The 18,347-nt window shown below is 47.8% G+C and overlaps 1 protein-coding gene across 1 annotated transcript; it reads left to right on the forward strand.

Annotated features, from left to right (window-relative positions):
* Nucleotides 1-16,636: 16,636 nt before the first annotated feature.
* BDP81DRAFT_328511 (uncharacterized protein) lies at nt 16,637-18,307 on the forward strand (the record flags this gene model as incomplete). Its single annotated transcript, XM_060585223.1, has 4 exons — nt 16,637-17,046; nt 17,122-17,980; nt 18,036-18,161; nt 18,212-18,307. 4 exons carry the CDS (start codon nt 16,637-16,639, stop codon nt 18,305-18,307), a joined length of 1,491 nt encoding a protein of 496 aa, XP_060441240.1.
* Between the last annotated feature and the right edge of the window lie 40 nt (nt 18,308-18,347).

The following is an 18,347-nucleotide window of genomic DNA, read 5'->3' on the forward strand; positions in this document are numbered from 1 at the left end:
TCGGCGGTTTCAACTGCGACGGTCTTGTTGTTGAAGTGAGGGAGAGGGAGATTGATGGGGTAGTCGGTAGTTACGGGCGTGATATCCTCGGGTCTAATGGGGCCCGGGCCGCCAAAGAAACCTTGCAGGGCGAACTTTAGGCCACCAACAAAGCCCTCGATAAGTGCGAACTTGGGGCCGATGATAAGACCGTTAGCCTGTGCCGTGAGGACGAGCTGTTGGCGGTTGGTTTCGTAGATAGCGCCGATATCGTTCGCGGAGAGGATAGAAGCTATTGTGAAGATTGGTCGTTGGTTAAGGGAGGGGAAAGTTAAACTGAGAGGTCGAGATTTATTGAAGATGGAGGAGAAGAGTGGAAATGTGGATGTGGATGTGTTACGGCCAGCTAGTCGTAGGGGTAGTTTGCAGAAGTTGAGGCTGCGGAACTGGTAACAGTAATCGTAGTCGGGGATAGCTTCAGGGAAGCTATGTCTGTCAATCGTAAGGGTAGGTAAGGCTTCGGTGATCAATCGTAGTCTTGTCAAGGTAGTAGCTGAAAGCGGATGTTAATCCTGATACGAAGTTAATTGCTGAAGAGCTATGGAAAGTCTGTCCTAGAGTCCGGCTCGAGTCCATCCTATATACAAGTCTTGATTCTGAACATATCCTTTATCCGTATGTTTACCGTACGGATTCCGTATTCTGAATATACGGGGTCCGTACCTCAAAGGGACGGACTCCGTATTCTTGGCATACGGCTTTCCTTATCTTATCATCACGTGACTTGATCCATAGTTCTTCCGTTCCGTAGGGTGACGCATGTGTTCCCATAGTTCGTGCACTTATGGTGTGCCCTAGTCGCCGTGGTCCTGCGGGGCAGGCCCTGGACTTGGTCGTGCATGTTGGGTCGTAACATCAGGTCTCCCTTCCAAAGGTCTAGTCCCGTAGACCTATAAGTAGGTGTTTGTAGGCCCGGGTTGGGGTTCATTAAGTTTGCTCGTTGCAATGTGCTGACACAATATCAGGTCGTGTCCAAAAACGTTACTCGAAAGATTCTGATTTAACGCTCCGATCGGCTTATGACGACGTATTTGATCGCTTTGGTTCTAACGACGTTATGCCTTGTACGCGATGCTTTCGTGTAAAGCGCGTGTGTCAAATGGCTGAGGGTGCCAATACGTGTCAAGGTTGTAAAAACCTGAAGCGTCCTTGTGATGGTCTTGTCGTGGCATCGAGTCGTAAGTGTTCTTCTTGTTTTCTCTTCTAGGTAATGCTGACGTGTTTTTGTAGTGCGGAGGCTGAGTGATCAGCGTCAAGAATGGGAGGAGAAGGAGGAGCAAGCTAGCGATGCCTTGCTTGGTCTTTATGAGAAATTGGCTCAGATCCAGTCTGAGGTTACCGAGGCGGCGGGTCGTCTTGCTCGTATACGGGCTATTCGGAGGAAGGTGAAGGAGCGACATGTTGAGACGTTTGCTCGGGGTATGCGGGAACTGGAGGAAGAGGATAACGTTCTTCCTACGTTGGACGCGCATGAGCGGTGGATTGTAAGCGATCTTCAGGCCGCTGGTGTTTCTAATGATACGGACTGGTCTTCTTTTGGGATTGGCGATGAGTTTGCGAACCTGGGTCCCTTGGTCCCGTCTTCCGATAATCGTCAAGGAGTTATCGGGAGTTCTGGAGGTTCGTAATAGGTTCCCATGTATTTTCTTCGTGTCCGTAGTTTTTCCATTTAATCAGGAATTCTCGTGTCTCGTTCCTGACTCTGTGGTCGATGATTCGTTCGACTTCATATTCTGGTTGGTTGGATTCTACGATGATGCAGTCTTCTGTGTGTGATACTCTGGGTGCTTGTTCAAGCAATGAGATGTGAAAGACGGGGTGGCATCGCATCGTGTCCGGTAGTCTTAATTCGTAATTGACTGGTGAGACTTTCTTAATGATCTCGAAAGGTCCAAGTTTCTTATAGTCCAATTTATCGCTTAGTCGTTTCGTTTTGATGTTGCGTCGAAGGAGATAGGCGCTATCCCCCTCTTCTAAGGTTGGTCCTCCAATCCTTAATCTATCGGCGTTTTTCTTCATACGCTACCGTATAAATTCGAGGTCCTAAGAAGCCTTCTTCTGGAGCTCTCTGAGTTTTGTTACGTCGGCCACGGCTTTCACGGCCTATGGTCCCTATCGTGCTTCTCCATACGCTATTAGCTAGAATCCATAGTTAAGATAAAACGGGGATTCTCTCGTGCTCTCGCTAACTACGCTATTATATGCGAATTGGGCCATTAGTAGTAGCAATACCCAGTTATTCTGGTCGTAGTTTATATAATAACGAAGGTATAGTTATTTTGAGGATTTGATTAATCCTTTCTATCTGTCCGTCGGTCTACGGGTAGAAAGAGGTTAACAGCTAATGGTCTGCACCGAGTTGCGAGATCAGGGATCTCCAAAACTTAGCGGTGAACAGCTTATCTTCATTAGAGATAATTTCCTTGGGTAGACCGTGGTTGGTAACAATAGTCTTGAGGAAGGTATAACTATGCTAGTTCCTCTATATTACTTGCTTCTTTATATGGTACGAAGTAAGCGAACTTGGTAAGTCGATCGACGATGACTAAGATACTATCGTATAGTATGTTCGTGAGTGGCTCTCTGGACTTTGGTAGTTTGATGATAAAGTCCTATGAGATTGAGTGCTATGCTTCGGGTGGTATTAGAAGCGGTTGTAGCTCTTTATAGGGCTTATGGGGGCTGTTCTTGCTCTTCTTGCAAATGTTGTAATCCTTGATTGCTTTGGCGACTTCCGCTCGCGTGGCAGACTTGTCGTAATGTTGTCGAATTCGTTTCTATGTCTTTGTGACGCCTTGGTGACCGTGTGCCTTAGCGCTATGAATTTCCATGATGAGCTCAGGGGTCATTCTTCCAGTCGGGCTGGTATTGACCTTCCTAGCTATCATAAGGAGCTTCGTAGTAGGTACAAGGTTGCTATCGTCGTCGTGTTTGAGGATAACCTGTGTTTCCTCGGGGACCTTAACTTCGTGGTCAGGTCTTCTGCTGAGAGCGTCGGCTCTGCTGTTCTCTGAACCTTTTCTATAGATGATTCGGAAGTTGAATTCGGAGAGGAATTCGCTCTATCTAACTTGTCGTTTATTCAGGTTCTTGTTCGTTGTGAAGTTTGTAAGATTCTTATAGTCTATATAGACCGTGATTTTATATTTAGTTCTTAATAGATATGGCTTCTATTCTCGAAAGGCTTTAATTACAGCTAACGTACCTGCATAGCGAGCGACGCATCATAGCGAGCGACGCACTCTCTCAAACCTTTCTACCTTATGTATAAGTTAACTTAGCCACAACGTACGAAATCAATTAAAACTATATATCACCCTCTTCCTCATTACTATCCCAAACCACTTCACAGGTTCGTGCGTTATGTCCAGGCTTCCCGCAATTACCACATCGTCGCGCGCGTGGTTCAGCACCTTCCGTACGACCCTCCTTCTGAGGGTTATTCTCTCCTCCAGCATTAACACCACCCTTCTCTACTTGTAGTGCCTCTGCTTCAGCACTATTAAGTGACCCTCCAAGACGTAGCCGGGTCTTTTTTGCCCTCCGGCGCTTACTTAGTACCTCTATCCCCGTACGAAGCTTACGGTTCTCAGCCTCAATAATAGCAAGCCTATGGGCTAACTTGCTAATACCTCTGGCCTGGAAGTCAATTACTTCGTACATTGCTGTTGGTGAGCTACCTTGATGTGCTTGGATCTTCCTTTTAAGGGAGGTAGCACTTCGTACGCCCTCTAGTGCTGTAATTGGTGTCCTTGGGTCCCAGGAGCCTTGGCTGCTTGACCGTGAGTTTGATGGTGTTGGCGTCTTTGGCTTGAAATCCAAGCGAGAAATAACCACTTCAGGGTTAAAAGGTACAAGGCCTGCCTGCCTAAAACCAGCTCGTACGTTATTTTCGCCCATGGAAGTAAAGAATGCTGCTTTAAAGGCAGGAAAGAAGTCATCCTTTGTACTATGGGAAATCTGTATCCGCATCATCTTCTCGATTTCCTTGCCGTACGAGTACTTTAACGGGCTAAAGCACCCAACATCAAGAGGCTGAAGCTCGTGTGATGAATGGGGAGGCATACAAAGAGCAATAATGTTTTGTTCCTTGCAGTATTCGTCAAAGTCAGTCGATTTATGGCTATTATGGCCATCAAGGATCAAGAGGCGATAAGAGCCCTTCGTACGAGTCCTTATACACTGATTAAAGTGCTTTAGCCAATCTAGGCCAATATCATTTGTCGTCCATCCATTTTCGCTTGGATGGATACGCCATGTGGCTGGAAATTGGCCATTAATATACCACGAGAGGAGGTGATATTTGCCCTTTACGATGACGTACGGAGGCAGCGCCCAGCCATCCGCACATACACCCTGAATGACAGAAACCCATTCTCGATTGCCAGGCTGTTTCGTACGAGGCCTTCCCTTACGGTCAGAAGTCGTAACAACCTTTGCGTGCGATAGCATTCCCATCAGGAAACCAGTCTCGTCAAAATTATAGATATCGTTATCCTGTATCCCATACTTTGCAATTGTGTTTCGCACAAGTGCAAACCAGCCTTGTATAATCGTAGGATCCTCAGCTAAGGCCCTCTGATAGTCGATTCGACGTTGAAACCGCATTTTCAATTCAGGGACGCGTCGTACGAAGTTCTCTGCCCATCGCGGTCCAGTACGCGTCCCATCGCGTGCGTTTAGGAGTTGGTCGGCCATTTCTCGTACGTCTTCTTGTCGCGGAGGGAACCCTCGATCGATTAGGTCAATAACTCGTTCAAGAATCACCTCCTCTTCTGTTATAGTCATCTTCATCGAATTTGGTCGTGTTTCACCTCGTGCGACGCGTCCAGCGCGTCGGTGGCGGAGGGTTGATTCAGGGACCTCATAGATAGAGGCAGCTCTTCGTATAGACATTTTCGGGTCTTTTTCAATAGCTTGGAGGGCAAGGGTAATTCGACTTTCAATTGAGGAGGATTGCATGTTCGTACGTGGAGAAAAGGTGACCTAAAGATGAAGAGGGTAGAATTGGGAGGACGTGCGTCGCTCGCTATGATGCGTCGCTCGCTATGCAGGTACGTTATTAGTTCTTTATCGTGGATTTGCTAATTTAATTCTGCTCCGTGGAATACTTTAGAGTAGAATACGTAAGGGTGAAGTTTTCCTTGCTCGTCTCGTTGTCCTAGGACTGCTCCCATGGCGAAGTCTGAGGCATCGGTCTCAACTTCGAATGGTGTCCTTGGATCTAGGATCATAGTGGTTAGTTCGGAAACCACCATGTTCTTGACTTTGACGAATGCTTCTTCGCATTTATCGTCCTATACGAATGGCGTGTCCCTTCGTGTCAGGTTGTTGAGAGGTCTGACTATGCTAGCGTAGTCCTTGAGGAATCGTCGATAGAAATTGACGAATCCTAGGAATTCTTGAACGTTCTTGACGTTCTGAGGTGTAGGCCAGTCCTTAACTGCTTCTACCTTTGATTCTTGCATGTGGATTTCTCCGGGTGTGATCGTGTATCTGAGTAAGTCGATTCGTTACGTATAGAATTCGTATTTATCGGGTTCAGCGAAGAGTTTCGCATCCTATAGCCTCTAGAATACCTTATGGACGTGTTCCCTATATATCTCTATGTTTAGGGAGAAGATGAGGACGTCGTCGATGTAAACAACGACGAAGATGTCTATATATTCTCTAAGGACATGGTTTGCCATTGTCTAGAACGTGGCGGGTGCATTGGTGAGTCTAAAGGGCATGACGAGGTACTCGAAGAGTCCTCTACGGGTTCGGAATGCTATTTTCCATTCATCACCTTCCTTAATTCGAATCTAGTTAAATACTTCCTTAAGATCTATCTTGGTAAACCATTGGGCTCCGTGTAATAGATCTCTGAGCTCTATAATAAGGGGTAGGGGGTAGCAATTCTTTTTAGTAATTGCATTAAGTCCTTTATAATCGATTATAGGTCTTAATTTCTTCTTCCCCTTCTTCGGGACGAAGAAGAGTGGTGCTCCAGCGGGTAATAATAAGGGTCTAATATACCCTTTCGCAAGCTTTTCGTCGATATATTCGTTAAGCTCTTCCTGCTCTTATTAGTTCATAGGGTAACTTACAGTAGGTAGAACTTTGGTTATATTCCTTCTTTGAGTTCGATCTCTATGTCCCAACTGCTATGTTCTAGTAGTCCTGTTCCTTCCTTAGAAACGAACAGTTTGCTGTACTTCCGGTACTCCTCGGGTATAGTCTAGAGTAGGTTCGATCCCTAATCGCCCGTGCCGGGTACTAACGACCTAGTAGGCTCTACGTATCTAATATAAGTAATACATTTCGTCTATTCGTCAGGTATTACGTAAGACTCGTTTGAACCCTGTTTCTTAGGTCGTTCAGTGACTAAATCTGTCTATTGGATATGGCTATTCACCCAATCTATCCGTGGATTATACTTTCGTAACCACGAGATTCCTAGGATGACATCGATGTCTCCGATCTCCGTAATATCGTACTGGAGTTGTTCTAGATAATTGTTGACGTGTATCGTGAGGTATACGGTCTCGTAAGTGACAAGTCCTTCATCATACCCAACTCTTTCTCCTTCTACATTCTATAGGGTATAAGGTTCTTCCTTCTATACCTATAGAAGGTCTAACCTGTTTACTATCTTTGGTAATATGAAGGTTCGTTGAGCACCGCTATCGATAATCGCGCGCATATCGTATCCGTTTATCTAGAGTCTCACTCTCAGATGTTCGTCGTTAAGACATATTATTAAGCATAGGCGCTTGTCCTTATTCTCCGCCTTTCGGTATCTCTTATCGATTGGCATTTCTAGTTTTTTGTCATTCAGTTCCTCAGTCTGACGTTTTGTTCGATTCGTTCTTAGTGTTCTCTCCAGGCCTTTACCTTGGGTAAGTAGTGGATCTGGCACTGGTCGTATCTGCAGTCGTCCTATTCTACGTATTTGCTATTTAAGCATTGCATAGGAAAGTTTAGATCAGGTCCAAAGGTTACCTAATTGTTATCTTCGAAGGATAGTAGTGTCCAGCTCGTGAGTTGGTCATCTACGTAGACATCCTTAATTGGCTTGTCGTTGATTCTTTGTGGGTAGAATCGAGAGTCTCTTTTGGGTGAGAGGTGCCAAAGGTACCTGTCGTCCAGGTATTCTGCCCAGAAGAGTTCCTTATGAAAGGTGTCCTTGGGGTCGAGTAGGGGGTGATCCTTAGGCGTGTAAGGCGTTACCGGGTTCTTCTTACGGTCAGAAGTCCCATAAAGTTCGACCGTCTAATCGTCGTCGTATAGGTGAATATAGTTATACCAAGATTCGTCGAGGTCCTCTTTAGAACTGGTGTCGTTAACGCTAGGCGGTGCCTTATAATCGATCTCCGTCTGAGCACGTCGTCGAGCGACGTCGCAAGGTTCGTCTGAGTCGTAGGGTGAATTTTCACCTTTGTCGAATAGGTGTGAGCTAGAACCGAAGGCTAGTTCTAGTCTGTTTGTTCGGAAGTCGTTTCTTCCGTTCTCATCCATTCCGAAATCAAGGTTCTTTCCCTTGATGATTTCGATTCTGTGTTCGCGGTCGAGGTCTTCGAGCTGCTCGAGGACCTTACGTTAGAACTTGTTGTTCGGGGTTTATCGCATCATGCAGATGGACTTAATAGGAATTCATACTTCCCTAGCTGGGATCTCTTCTTTTAGTTGAAGTAGGGATTTCTTATCCTTCGCAGTCATTCTTTTCTGGAGTCTTCCTCCGACTGCTGCGAGTGTTTGAGCTCGTCTCGGATGGCTGCTAGGTTGTGTCCTGACGGCTTCGTAAGCCGTGGACAATGTCTGAATGCATTCCTTGTTATGATACTCGAGGGTCTTCGGTCGTTACGTGACCTCTTGCCTGCTTGTCATAGCGAGGGTCTTGATGCTGGCGGGCTCCTTAGGGTACCATCCCGTGTTTTCCTTACTGTCTTAATAGGTAAGGCAGTTATCGTCGTAGCATACTATCCAAGAGAGTTACTTATGAAGAATTTCCTTGGTAGCGATCCTGATCTGTTTCTCGGGCACAGGTCGCTACTGGATCCTTCTAGGTTGTTAATAGTTGCGGGACATGTATCCTGGCTTGTCGCAGTTATAGCACCTAAAGACTTCCTTCTAGTACGGTTGTTCTCGTTTGGCAATGCTGAGGTCCATCGGTCCACTATAGTATCTATAGGCCGTGGTTTATCGGTTCTACTAATAGTTATTTCTAGGGCGGTTCTGTCCTTAGAAGCGCGGTTGATAGCGTTTCCCAGTGTTTGCTTACGGGACTTGTTTCCTTTCCCTTCGTCGTTCGTAAAGTCGATTATCAAGCTTAATAGCTAGTTCGACGTATTTCAAGAAGTCGTTGGGTCTGTCTTGTCGAGACAGTTCGTCCTTAACTTCTTCCTTAAGCCCTTCATAGAACATAAAGATCTTAGCGTTATCGGAGTAGTTAAGTCGGGCGTAGATTCGTCTAAAATCTAGAGCATAATACGAGGCTAATCCTTTCTATCGAAGGTTTAAGAGCTCTCGTTCGTATTATCGTTCTTCATCTAGTTCCTAGAACAGAGATAGAAGTGCTTTCTCGAATCCATGTAATCCTTCGAAGATACCTTAAGTCTCTAGTTTGAGAGTGTTCCAGTCACTAGTTACCATAAAATCGGTAAGATATAGTTCGAACTATACGAGAGCTTTTCCCTTCAAAAAGGAGGCGGCATAGATAACCTTTTCGGCTTCATCCTTAAAGTTCATTCCGTAGAAGCATTAGTAGGCTCTAACTTACGTAAGGAATCCCTTCAGTTGTCCTGGGGTTCCGTCAAAGGCTTAAGGTGAGTTAAGTCTAAGCTTCTCTCGTCCATCATACGGCGTAGTAATGATGTTAGCAGCACCGTGGAGGGTATTGAATTCCTCCGTAAGGTAGTCTGCTTCCTTGGTCTTAATCTCAAGTGGTTCCATAGCGTCATTAAACATCTATTGCATCATGGCAATGTCGGAGTCGTTCTTCTTAATCTTCTTCTATAGGGCTATATAGACCTTACGAGTAAAGCCAATTTCTTCTTCCGAGTCTTCGACGTCCTTCATTTCTTCGTCCAGGGTTTTAGCGGGTATAGGGGCCTTACCCTTGGAGTTGTTGGAAGAGGCGGACGGGGTGGCTTTGGAAGACATCGTCGTTTTTACTATTAGCAGTTTCGTAGGGTCAACTTACTGAACAGGAGCAATTAAAGTGTTACGGCCAGCTAGTCGTAGGGGTAGTTTGCAGAAGTTGAGGCTGCGGAACTGGTAATAGTATCGTAGGCGGGGAATAGCTTTAGGGAAGCTATGTCTGTGAGTCGTAAGGTAGGGAAGGCTTCGGTGATCAATCGTAGTCTTGTTAAAGAGGTTCTCAGGGAAGATAGCTGAAAGCGATCGTGAGATCTGATACGAAGTTAATTGCTGAAGCTATAGGAAGTCTATCCTAGAGCCCGGTGTTACGACCTAATATATATAAATAAGACCAGGGCCTGCCCCGCAGGCTTGCGGTGGCTACGGAACACCATATATGCACAAGTCACGGGAACATATACGTCACACTTGTTACGTCCGCCGCAACTTGTCACTGTGGGCGCGTAGCTATATAATGCAGAACAAGGGAAAATGATGCGGAGTCATCATTATCGAAGCTTTTGCTTTGTGCCACAGTTGGTTGCCTTGTCCTGCTCGTAACAACACTATAGATTAGGAGAACTATGGAATATGTTACGTAATGATAAAATAATGAAACCTATATATTAAGGATACGGAGCCCGTCCTTTTAAAATACGGACCCTGTTGTTACGACCCAACATGCATGACCAAGTTCAGGCCTGCCCCGCAGGCATATGGCGGCTATAGCGCACTATATATATATATAGTATAAGGGGATACTAAGTACCTTCTTACGGAACAGAATAACTATAGTATAAGTCATAGTTATAATGATAAAATAAGGATTATTTGGGATCAATATAATCCAGCACGACTTAGGGGCTAAACGATCATTCTAGATTAGAATAATCTAAAACCACCTAAGGGATAAAGGATTTACTTAGAATCAGGACTTATATATAAGATAGACTCGAGCCGGGCTCTAGGATAGACTTCCTATAGCTTCTTCAGCAATTAACTTCGTATCAGATCTCACGATCGCTTTCAGCTATCTTCCCTGAGAACCTCTTTAACAAGACTACGATTGATCACCGAAGCCTTCCCTACCTTACGACTCACAGACATAGCTTCCCTAAAGCTATTCCCCGCCTACGATACTATTACCAGTTCCGCAGCCTCAACTTCTGCAAACATACCTCACTACGACTAGCTGGCCGTAACAACTATATGATCGGCAATAGAGCGGATTATTATAAAGAGCTTAGATATATTAAGAGCTTAGCCCTTTTATAGCCACGTAGAGGTAATTTTTATAAATAAAATCTAAGCTAACTTAACGAAAAGACATTTATAAGCGGAGCTTCCGTAGAGGTAGAGCGTAGGTATGATAGAGCCCGCGCGGTCAATCGTGGCAAAATATCCGGGCGCTGGCCCGGATCCACTAATCGGGTCCAGCCCGTAACATGATGTGACAGTCAAAGTTTATGTCTAGAGGTCGGAAATCCAATAGGAGATACGAACCGGGCAGTAGGTGCTTTCTTGAAGGCTAAGTCCGCGATCGAATGATTCTCTGAGACAACCTCGAAGCACGGCAGAGGGCTGGTCATTTCCGCATGTGTATTCATTCAGTGTTCATGATAGTTTAGGTCGTCAAAGATTCCGAGCGTTGGTTAAGATAGCCAGAGTATACAAGTGAGTACATGTATGGACATAATCTATGGATGCTCCAGACTTCCAGCTCGACCTCGATCCTGTTGCTGCCTCACAGGCAGTAGCTTTTGTCGCAAAAACGACGCCGTTAATTGCGGGCAGCAATTAACGCCATATATACCCCATGACAGCTTTGCATTCGACTCGTCTATCAGCAGAGAAAACAAGAACATCAACAGACCAAAAAATGGAGCTCTTAACCCCGTCCTCTGGGCCCAACTCATTTTGCGGAAGCAACGACTGTCTTGATGTCTGGCGAGTTTACCACCCAATTACAGGCAACATGTGCGTGAATGCATACACTCGTGCACCTTACTGTCATCCGAAACTATGTTTTCGAGTCCAGGGCCGTCACATGGTGAGGGAAGTCATATATGGATTTCAACGGGAGAAGGGATTGGCGAAGGACCAAAGCTTGAAATCTGCCAGGCCGTGGAAGGCTGGCTGGCCCACGAAGTAGGCAACAGTTGCAACTCTCATAGCAGCCAATTGGACCGAGTCAGAGCCTAACCTCAGCAGTTCACGTAAGGTAGTTGTTGAGATATCGGCAGGAAAGGGTCAATATGAAAGGCGGTATCATGTATGAGCCGTGCAAATGACCCTTCTGTCGGAGGAAGCGATGAGCTTCGCCTTTTTCCCCCTCATCCCACATACCACTGCGTAATTCAATTCCAGATTGTTGAGCTTCTTACCGGCCAAGAGGATGCGCTCCGGGCGCGTATACTAACAGTGCTTTTGTCCATGATATGTAGTTTAGATACGACCATACAACCGGGATAGAAGGGTGCTTGTGGCAATTATGTCCAGGCCATATGACCAGACAGATCAATGATTAGACTGGCGCGATTGTCCGAGGCGGACATATGAGTAGAAAGCTCTCGGGAATGTGGACACAGTCGGATGTCGTGGCTTCCCCTCCGACCTAGTTTATGTGTTTCTCTCCTCCTTTGCCTGTGTATTCAGGCTTGCTTACTTTCTCTGTGCCAGATCCAAATGTCAACTCGGATATACCGTAAAGTATCTCATCGAGTGCTGACTGACGCCATTTTTGCCAAGCCCCAAAATCCCCACTATTTACACTTTATTACCCCGCATTTAAAGGGGTACATTGACGATACAACATTTACCACTATGCTCTTTTACCTGTTATCACTACTATTACTAGCATTTCAATTGATGCTGCAATGTCTTCTAGTGATTCTGATACCTCTGTTGCTTCCAATAACTCTATTGCTTCTAAAACTTCTGTTACTTCTGTACTCAGCACTATAGTAGTTGAGGTCTACCCAGAAGACCTAGCTGCTGCTTGTAATACAGCTTGTAAGCCAGACGGCTGTGACGAAGCCACAGTCCGGCCCTGTGAACCTCCGGCTACCGAGCATGGCCCTCCGAGCTCCTTCCGGCCCTTTGAAGTACCAGCCCGGGCCCAAGAGGTCCGGGGGCTGCCGGCAAGCCCGCTGGAACTATTCCTCCAATACGTTCCGCAAGACCTCGTGGGGCAGTGGGCCCAGTGGACGAATACAGCACCGCCGTCGTCTAAAGAGGGCCCCTGGCTTAGAACGTCTAGAGTGTATAAGTGGCGGGAGACCTCAATAGAAGAGATCTACCTCTTCCTAGGGATCTTATTATATATAGGGATCCATAGGGAATCTAGATTATCAACCTACTGGTCAACCCAACAGCAGAGGGAGGATCCCATCCACCTATTTACGCGGTTTATATCCCGGGACCGTTTCCAACTACTGTTCCGGCGACTGCGGATATTCAATACTGCGGAATTCCAGCCCAGCCAGGCCCAGCCCAGCCAACGAGGGGGCCGGGGCCGGGGACGGGGACGGGGACGGGGCCAGGCCCGGGATCGAATGCCCGATGTATACCAAAAGGTTAACCAGTGGTCAGCCCATATCCAAAAGACTGGGGATTCCTTTTATACAACTGGTTCAGATCTTACAGTTGACGAGGCTATGGTTCGATTTGAGGGTCGGTCTCTTGAGACAACGACGATTAAAACGAAACCCATCCCAACTGGGTATAAGACCTGGATCCTTGCCCAGTCTGGCTACTGTATACGGTGGCTGTGGCACGTACACGGAAAGGGCCAATACGCATTGGTTCCCCAGGCACAGCCCGCCCAGCCCAGCCAGCCCGCCGGGCCAGCCGGGTCAGCTGCTGGAAAGCTGGCCCAGTTGACACCAACACAGCAGGTAGTAACTACCCTTATTTCCCTACTTCCAGCTGCAACCTACCACGTCTTCTTAGACAACCTCTTCTCCTCTGTACGTCTCTTTAGTACCCTACGGAAACAACAGGTTGGTGCTTCTGGTACCTGCCGGAAGGATAGTGGGATAGATGAGATTCTAGTTGATGAGAGAGAGACTGAAGGACGGGATATCCCCTGGGGCAAAATACACTGTATCCCTACGTTAGATGGGGAGGTAAGCTACTAGCCAGCCTAGCCCAGTATATCCAGCCCAGCCCAGCCCAGCCTAGTTAACTAGTGAATAGGTCAACCAGTTCACCTGGAAGGATAATGCCCTCGTACTATTCCTGTCAACTGTCTTCCAGAGCAGCCAGGAGGTTATTCGAAGCCGCCGTCGCCCAGCTGGGGATACTGCTGCTAAAAAGGCTGCCCGGCAAGTGTTTGGCCCAGACGTCCGCAAGGACCTTCCAGTCCCTAGGGCAATCGATGAATACAACCACAAGATGAATGGGGTTGATGTGAGTGACCAAATGAGGTCTTATTATCAATACGGTCACCCTATTCGGCGAGGGGGCTGGCAGTCCCTAGCCTGGAATTTCCTGCTGGAAGTAGTAGTTGTAAATAGCTTCTTATTACAGCTCTGGGGTAGCCCTAGGTGGCAGAAGGTGGAATCCAACTATCAATGGCGGCAGTTACTAGCAGCCCAGCTTATTCAACGGTTTGGACCATTAGCAGGCGGGCGTAGACTATCACGACCTAGACGTACAGACATGAGGAATACCTCTATTCCATGGGAACAGCATACAAAAGGGTCACGGAAGGTTAATTCGCCTTGCTCTTATTGTAGTAATCTGAGGGAAATAAGAAACCGCCAGACTCTAGGCGAGATATCTGGGAATACCCTCACGCGGCGTAAATATACGAGGAAGGGCTGCTTAGACTGTAACGTACCTTTATGTACCCAAGGGAATTGTTGGTACCTCTGGCATACGCAGAATATGTAGGCAATAGAGGTACTGTAACCCTATTGGTTAACTCTATAGATTTCCAACCCCTAATTGGCTCTACCCCGCCCTTGGCAAAAATGGCGTCAGTCAGCACTCGATGGGATAGATGTACCCCATTCTGTCATGAGTTATCCTGACTCCCCGGGGCTTAGAATCAATCAACAAAGGCTTGTTTCTGAAAAGAAAGAGTGTGCAACATGCTTCATTCCTTCGACCATTTCAATCACGATATGGAAACCTTGCGCATTTAATAATCACTCTGCCTCGATTTCAATGTCGCCCAGCGTTAGATGAAAGAGCTGGAAATGTAGCCTATGCTATGCACATGATCACCTTGAAGTCATTTCAGAGTAATACTCGTCGTGAACTCTTAGTGTAGGTACCTAGAGGTGTGCATGATGAAATGAGGCGTAACTTTGCATGATTATAAGTATGATGGACATCGATACCACTTTCTACAGGAGAGCTCTCTTTTTTTTAAACAGAACAGAAGGCGGATTCGGCCTTGAACATGTCTACTTAGCTATCACGATTGTGAGATCTTTGCTATTCTCAGGTACATATCCAACTGATCGAAGGCCGACAAGACCCGCGTAGAGTGCAAATGTCCTTCTCATGTTCTCTTTCCCTCGCTCGTGTATGATTAGAATACTGCACGAAGTGAATCCCGCTTGCACGTCATGACAGGCTTAGGAAAAGCGCCTGACCGCTCCTTTCTGTTGGATGAAGTTTACATGAATTGCCCTGTAAAATAAGTAAAGGAAGAAAGAGACACGTACTCAGCTTATTTTTTTTGCTTATCTGGTTGGTTGAAGAACACTTGCTGCCAAGAAGAAAGTGCGAGGGGTATGCTACATAACTATTAAGTGCATAAAAGAAAATGAGCTAAGTCTCCGTAACCACATGGCATCCAAGATCGACAACATCTTTTCAGCCCAATAGACTGCATGCAATTCTCATGGGTACGTTCTAGCTGAAAAATGGCGTTGGTTGTGAGGTATCGTTGCAGCCATATGTGAGCCGATCAGGCGGTGGAGGCTTGTGGGGGGCAGTCGTCAACCTAGATTCAGGCTGGACCTGCCGTCTCATCTCACCCCACAAACATTTCAATCGTCTGTGCCTGTGCCTATGTCTGTGCTAAGAAGTGATCGGCACCCCAAATGTTGGTCTCAAGATGAAACTTGGCGTTGGTTTGTCTCCAAGGCGTCTAGATGATTCTACGCCTGATTGATAGGCGGTCTTGAGTGAGCTTATTCGAAAGCAGCGTGGCAGCGCACATCAGCCCGGCCATTGACGATGAGACAAAAGTTGGATATTTCAGGGTTGCCACAGATCTCATGACGTTGATGTGTCTCAGTAGCCGCAGACTCCAGAGTCGGTACGACATCACAAGGGTCAAAAGCTCATGTTGGCTTGACATTTTCGAGGACAATGCCAAGGAAGAAGCAAGATGCGAGGTAAGCTGAACCACCCCCACGGCTGTATCTGTCCACTTGCAGAACTAGAGGTAGTTCAGGCTTATTTCCAGGCCAGATCCGGTTGATTGGGAAATGCGGTGTAGAACCAACAGCGCAACGTGTTGCAGACATGTAAATTGAGGAACAAAGAAATGGCACTATGACGAGGGTGCCATGCGATCAGTGGCTGCGGCGCAGCCACATCTGGCTGCGCCGTCGGCGAGTACGTACCGATATGCCATCGTGGGCATTGAGAAACCTGAGGTACAACGGTACGTTAAAATCCCGTGATCTTGGCCAATTTGGGAAGGCAGAAGCACCGGGGCAGGCGCGGGTGGATGTTACCTTATCGCGCGAAGGAGGAAACAACACACCGCGGGCCTTCCCTCCCTCATCGCATCGTTCTTTCCTTCTTTCCCGTCCCTGCGTGTGCCACAAAGGAAAAATACGTACCGGCTGAGTCAGGCTGATTGTTTGCTATCTCGGGGCGCGGCTCCAGTCCACGTCCACCCGACGACGTCCCCTCCCCCCCCCTCCACCTCCACCACTCTTCCGGCCGTGTCAATTTCAACCTCGATCTGCCCGTGTGTTCTCCTCATCCCATTCCATGTTTGATGTTTCCGATCCCTGCCTCGGACGCAGAAGGAGAACGAAGAAAAAAAATCCCGCCAAAGCTTGCTTCCTCCAGCATATTTCAGCCCGGTCAGAAAAACCGCCCCCATTTCGAGGTTGCACAGAGACGGCATCCTCCCGCCTGTTGTACCCATCCGGACCGCATTCATCTACGTATCGGAGATCGGGCCTGCATTTCTTCAGCAAATCTATCCATTCCATCGGCAATTAGCACACGTGTAGCCAGACGGTGGATCTGCACATCCGTCAACCGTACCAGGGAGGAGAGAGGAGGATTCCTTGGGGTGCGCGGCCCCTCACCGTGGCTCAGAAAGTAGGAAAACTTACCCGGTTTTCCCTGGCCTGTTTTCCCTCGTGTGAGAAAGATATCCGTACGGATATTGTATCCACCGCCAAACTTCCCGATTGCCCATTGTCCCTCGCCATCATCGCGCCGCCGGATGGGACTCCCGTGACCCGATTCGACGCGTCCGACGCTCGCTCGAATCATGGGCCAGAAACAGGAAGACGACGATCTGCCAAACGGTGATACCAGACGGCACAGCGAGCCCAGCATCAAGCGTCGCCGCATCACAAAGGCCTGCGATTTCTGCCATCGTCGAGGGCGGAAATGCAAGCCCGTGCCCGACGGAGGCGACCCCGCCTCCGTCGCCAGCCCTGGCGGCACCCCAAGCTGTCTGACCTGCATCGAACACGGCGCGACCTGCACATGGAACCGTGTTGCCGCCAAGCGAGGTGTCAAATCAAAGACGTCGCCCTCCTCATCGGTGAACAATAACAAGTCTCACTCCTTCGATGATGCCGATGGCGATAGGTGGTTCTACGACGAAAGCCGCCACGGGAGCCGGGCCCTCATCTATCGGCTCATCGTCATCTTTTTTGACACTGTATACCCTGTGTGCGTTCATCACACCCTCGTCTCTTTTGGTTTGCGTCTTCTGTGCTACATTAAATAAGCTAATATTTGCTAAAGATTTCCATTTTTCGACGAGGTGTCCTTACACAAGGAATGGGAGGCCACCAGTCTGTCATCCAGCAGGGCTTCATTCGCCCGGCTGATGGCTATTTGTGCATTGAGTTCGTGTCACGTCAGAGATGGCGCCTTGTTCAACCCGGATACGCCCACTCCTCTTCTCCTCGAGCATCATGAAGCCTACATGCAGGATGCAGAAAGGGCGATTCCAGAAAGAAATCGCGACATCAGCAGTTCCGAAGCCTTTGAGTATCTACAGGTCCTCGGCACTTTATCGCTGGCCGCCACACAGCTCAAAGACGACCCTCTCTTCCATGAGTGTATGGGCCGTTATCATACATTAGTAGCTCAGCATACCTTCCATTTCGAAGCGCGCTGGCCCTCGCACCTAACATACCCCGAGAAGCATGTAAGGCGGCAGTTCTTCTGGTCAATGTACCGCTTGGAGGTTCACGCTGCGCTGATCGACGACCACGTGGTACGGTGCCCCGAACTACAGTGCGCCGTTGCATATCCGCAGCAAGTTGACGGCCTCGCCGGCATCGTCGACGCGTCAGGGCAAACCGAGAAGACTCGTTTCAGCCATGGCAGCTGGCTCACCGGCTGGAACTACATCACCGACTTGTACCGCGTTCTGGAACACGTCATTGTTCGAATGCGCAAAGATCGACTGAAGACTCTCGACAGAGGGCCGATTCAACACGAACCTCTTATGCCCAACATTGACGACATGCTGCACCTGGTTCTTGGGAAGAAGAGCAATCTTCCACCATATGCCACAAGCGCTTACCCAGCGTCAAAAGACGTAGAAGCAAACCTATGTGGATTCCAAGTAGCCAATATTGCTTGTACCTTCCAGGTGGGTTCACTTCATTGCATGCCCAGTGCTCCCTTAACTAAGTTTCGACTCATAGCTACTCCGGATGGCGGCATTCGCATGCCACAACAAATTTGAAGATGCTTGCGGCGCTGCGCTCGAACTCGTACAAGAGATTACTCTAGTGCCGGTAGAGTACTTGCGGGCAATCGGATATCCCATGGTATGCTCCTCTCTTTCTTGATACGACCATGTGCTAATATTGCTACACAGTTGCAAGAGTTGGCAGGGGTCGCTCACTTGCTTAGCAGCTTCATTGCCCGCCAGTTGGTCGACTGGCAGTATTACAAACTTCGCGAAGTCATGTAAGTTGTGATCAGTACGCCCCCTATCATGTATGCATGTTGAC

The sequence above is a fragment of the Colletotrichum phormii genome, assembly GCF_030913505.1.
Source record: "Colletotrichum phormii strain CBS 102054 chromosome Unknown BDP81scaffold_21, whole genome shotgun sequence".
NCBI classification, from domain to species: Eukaryota; Fungi; Ascomycota; class Sordariomycetes; order Glomerellales; family Glomerellaceae; genus Colletotrichum; species Colletotrichum phormii.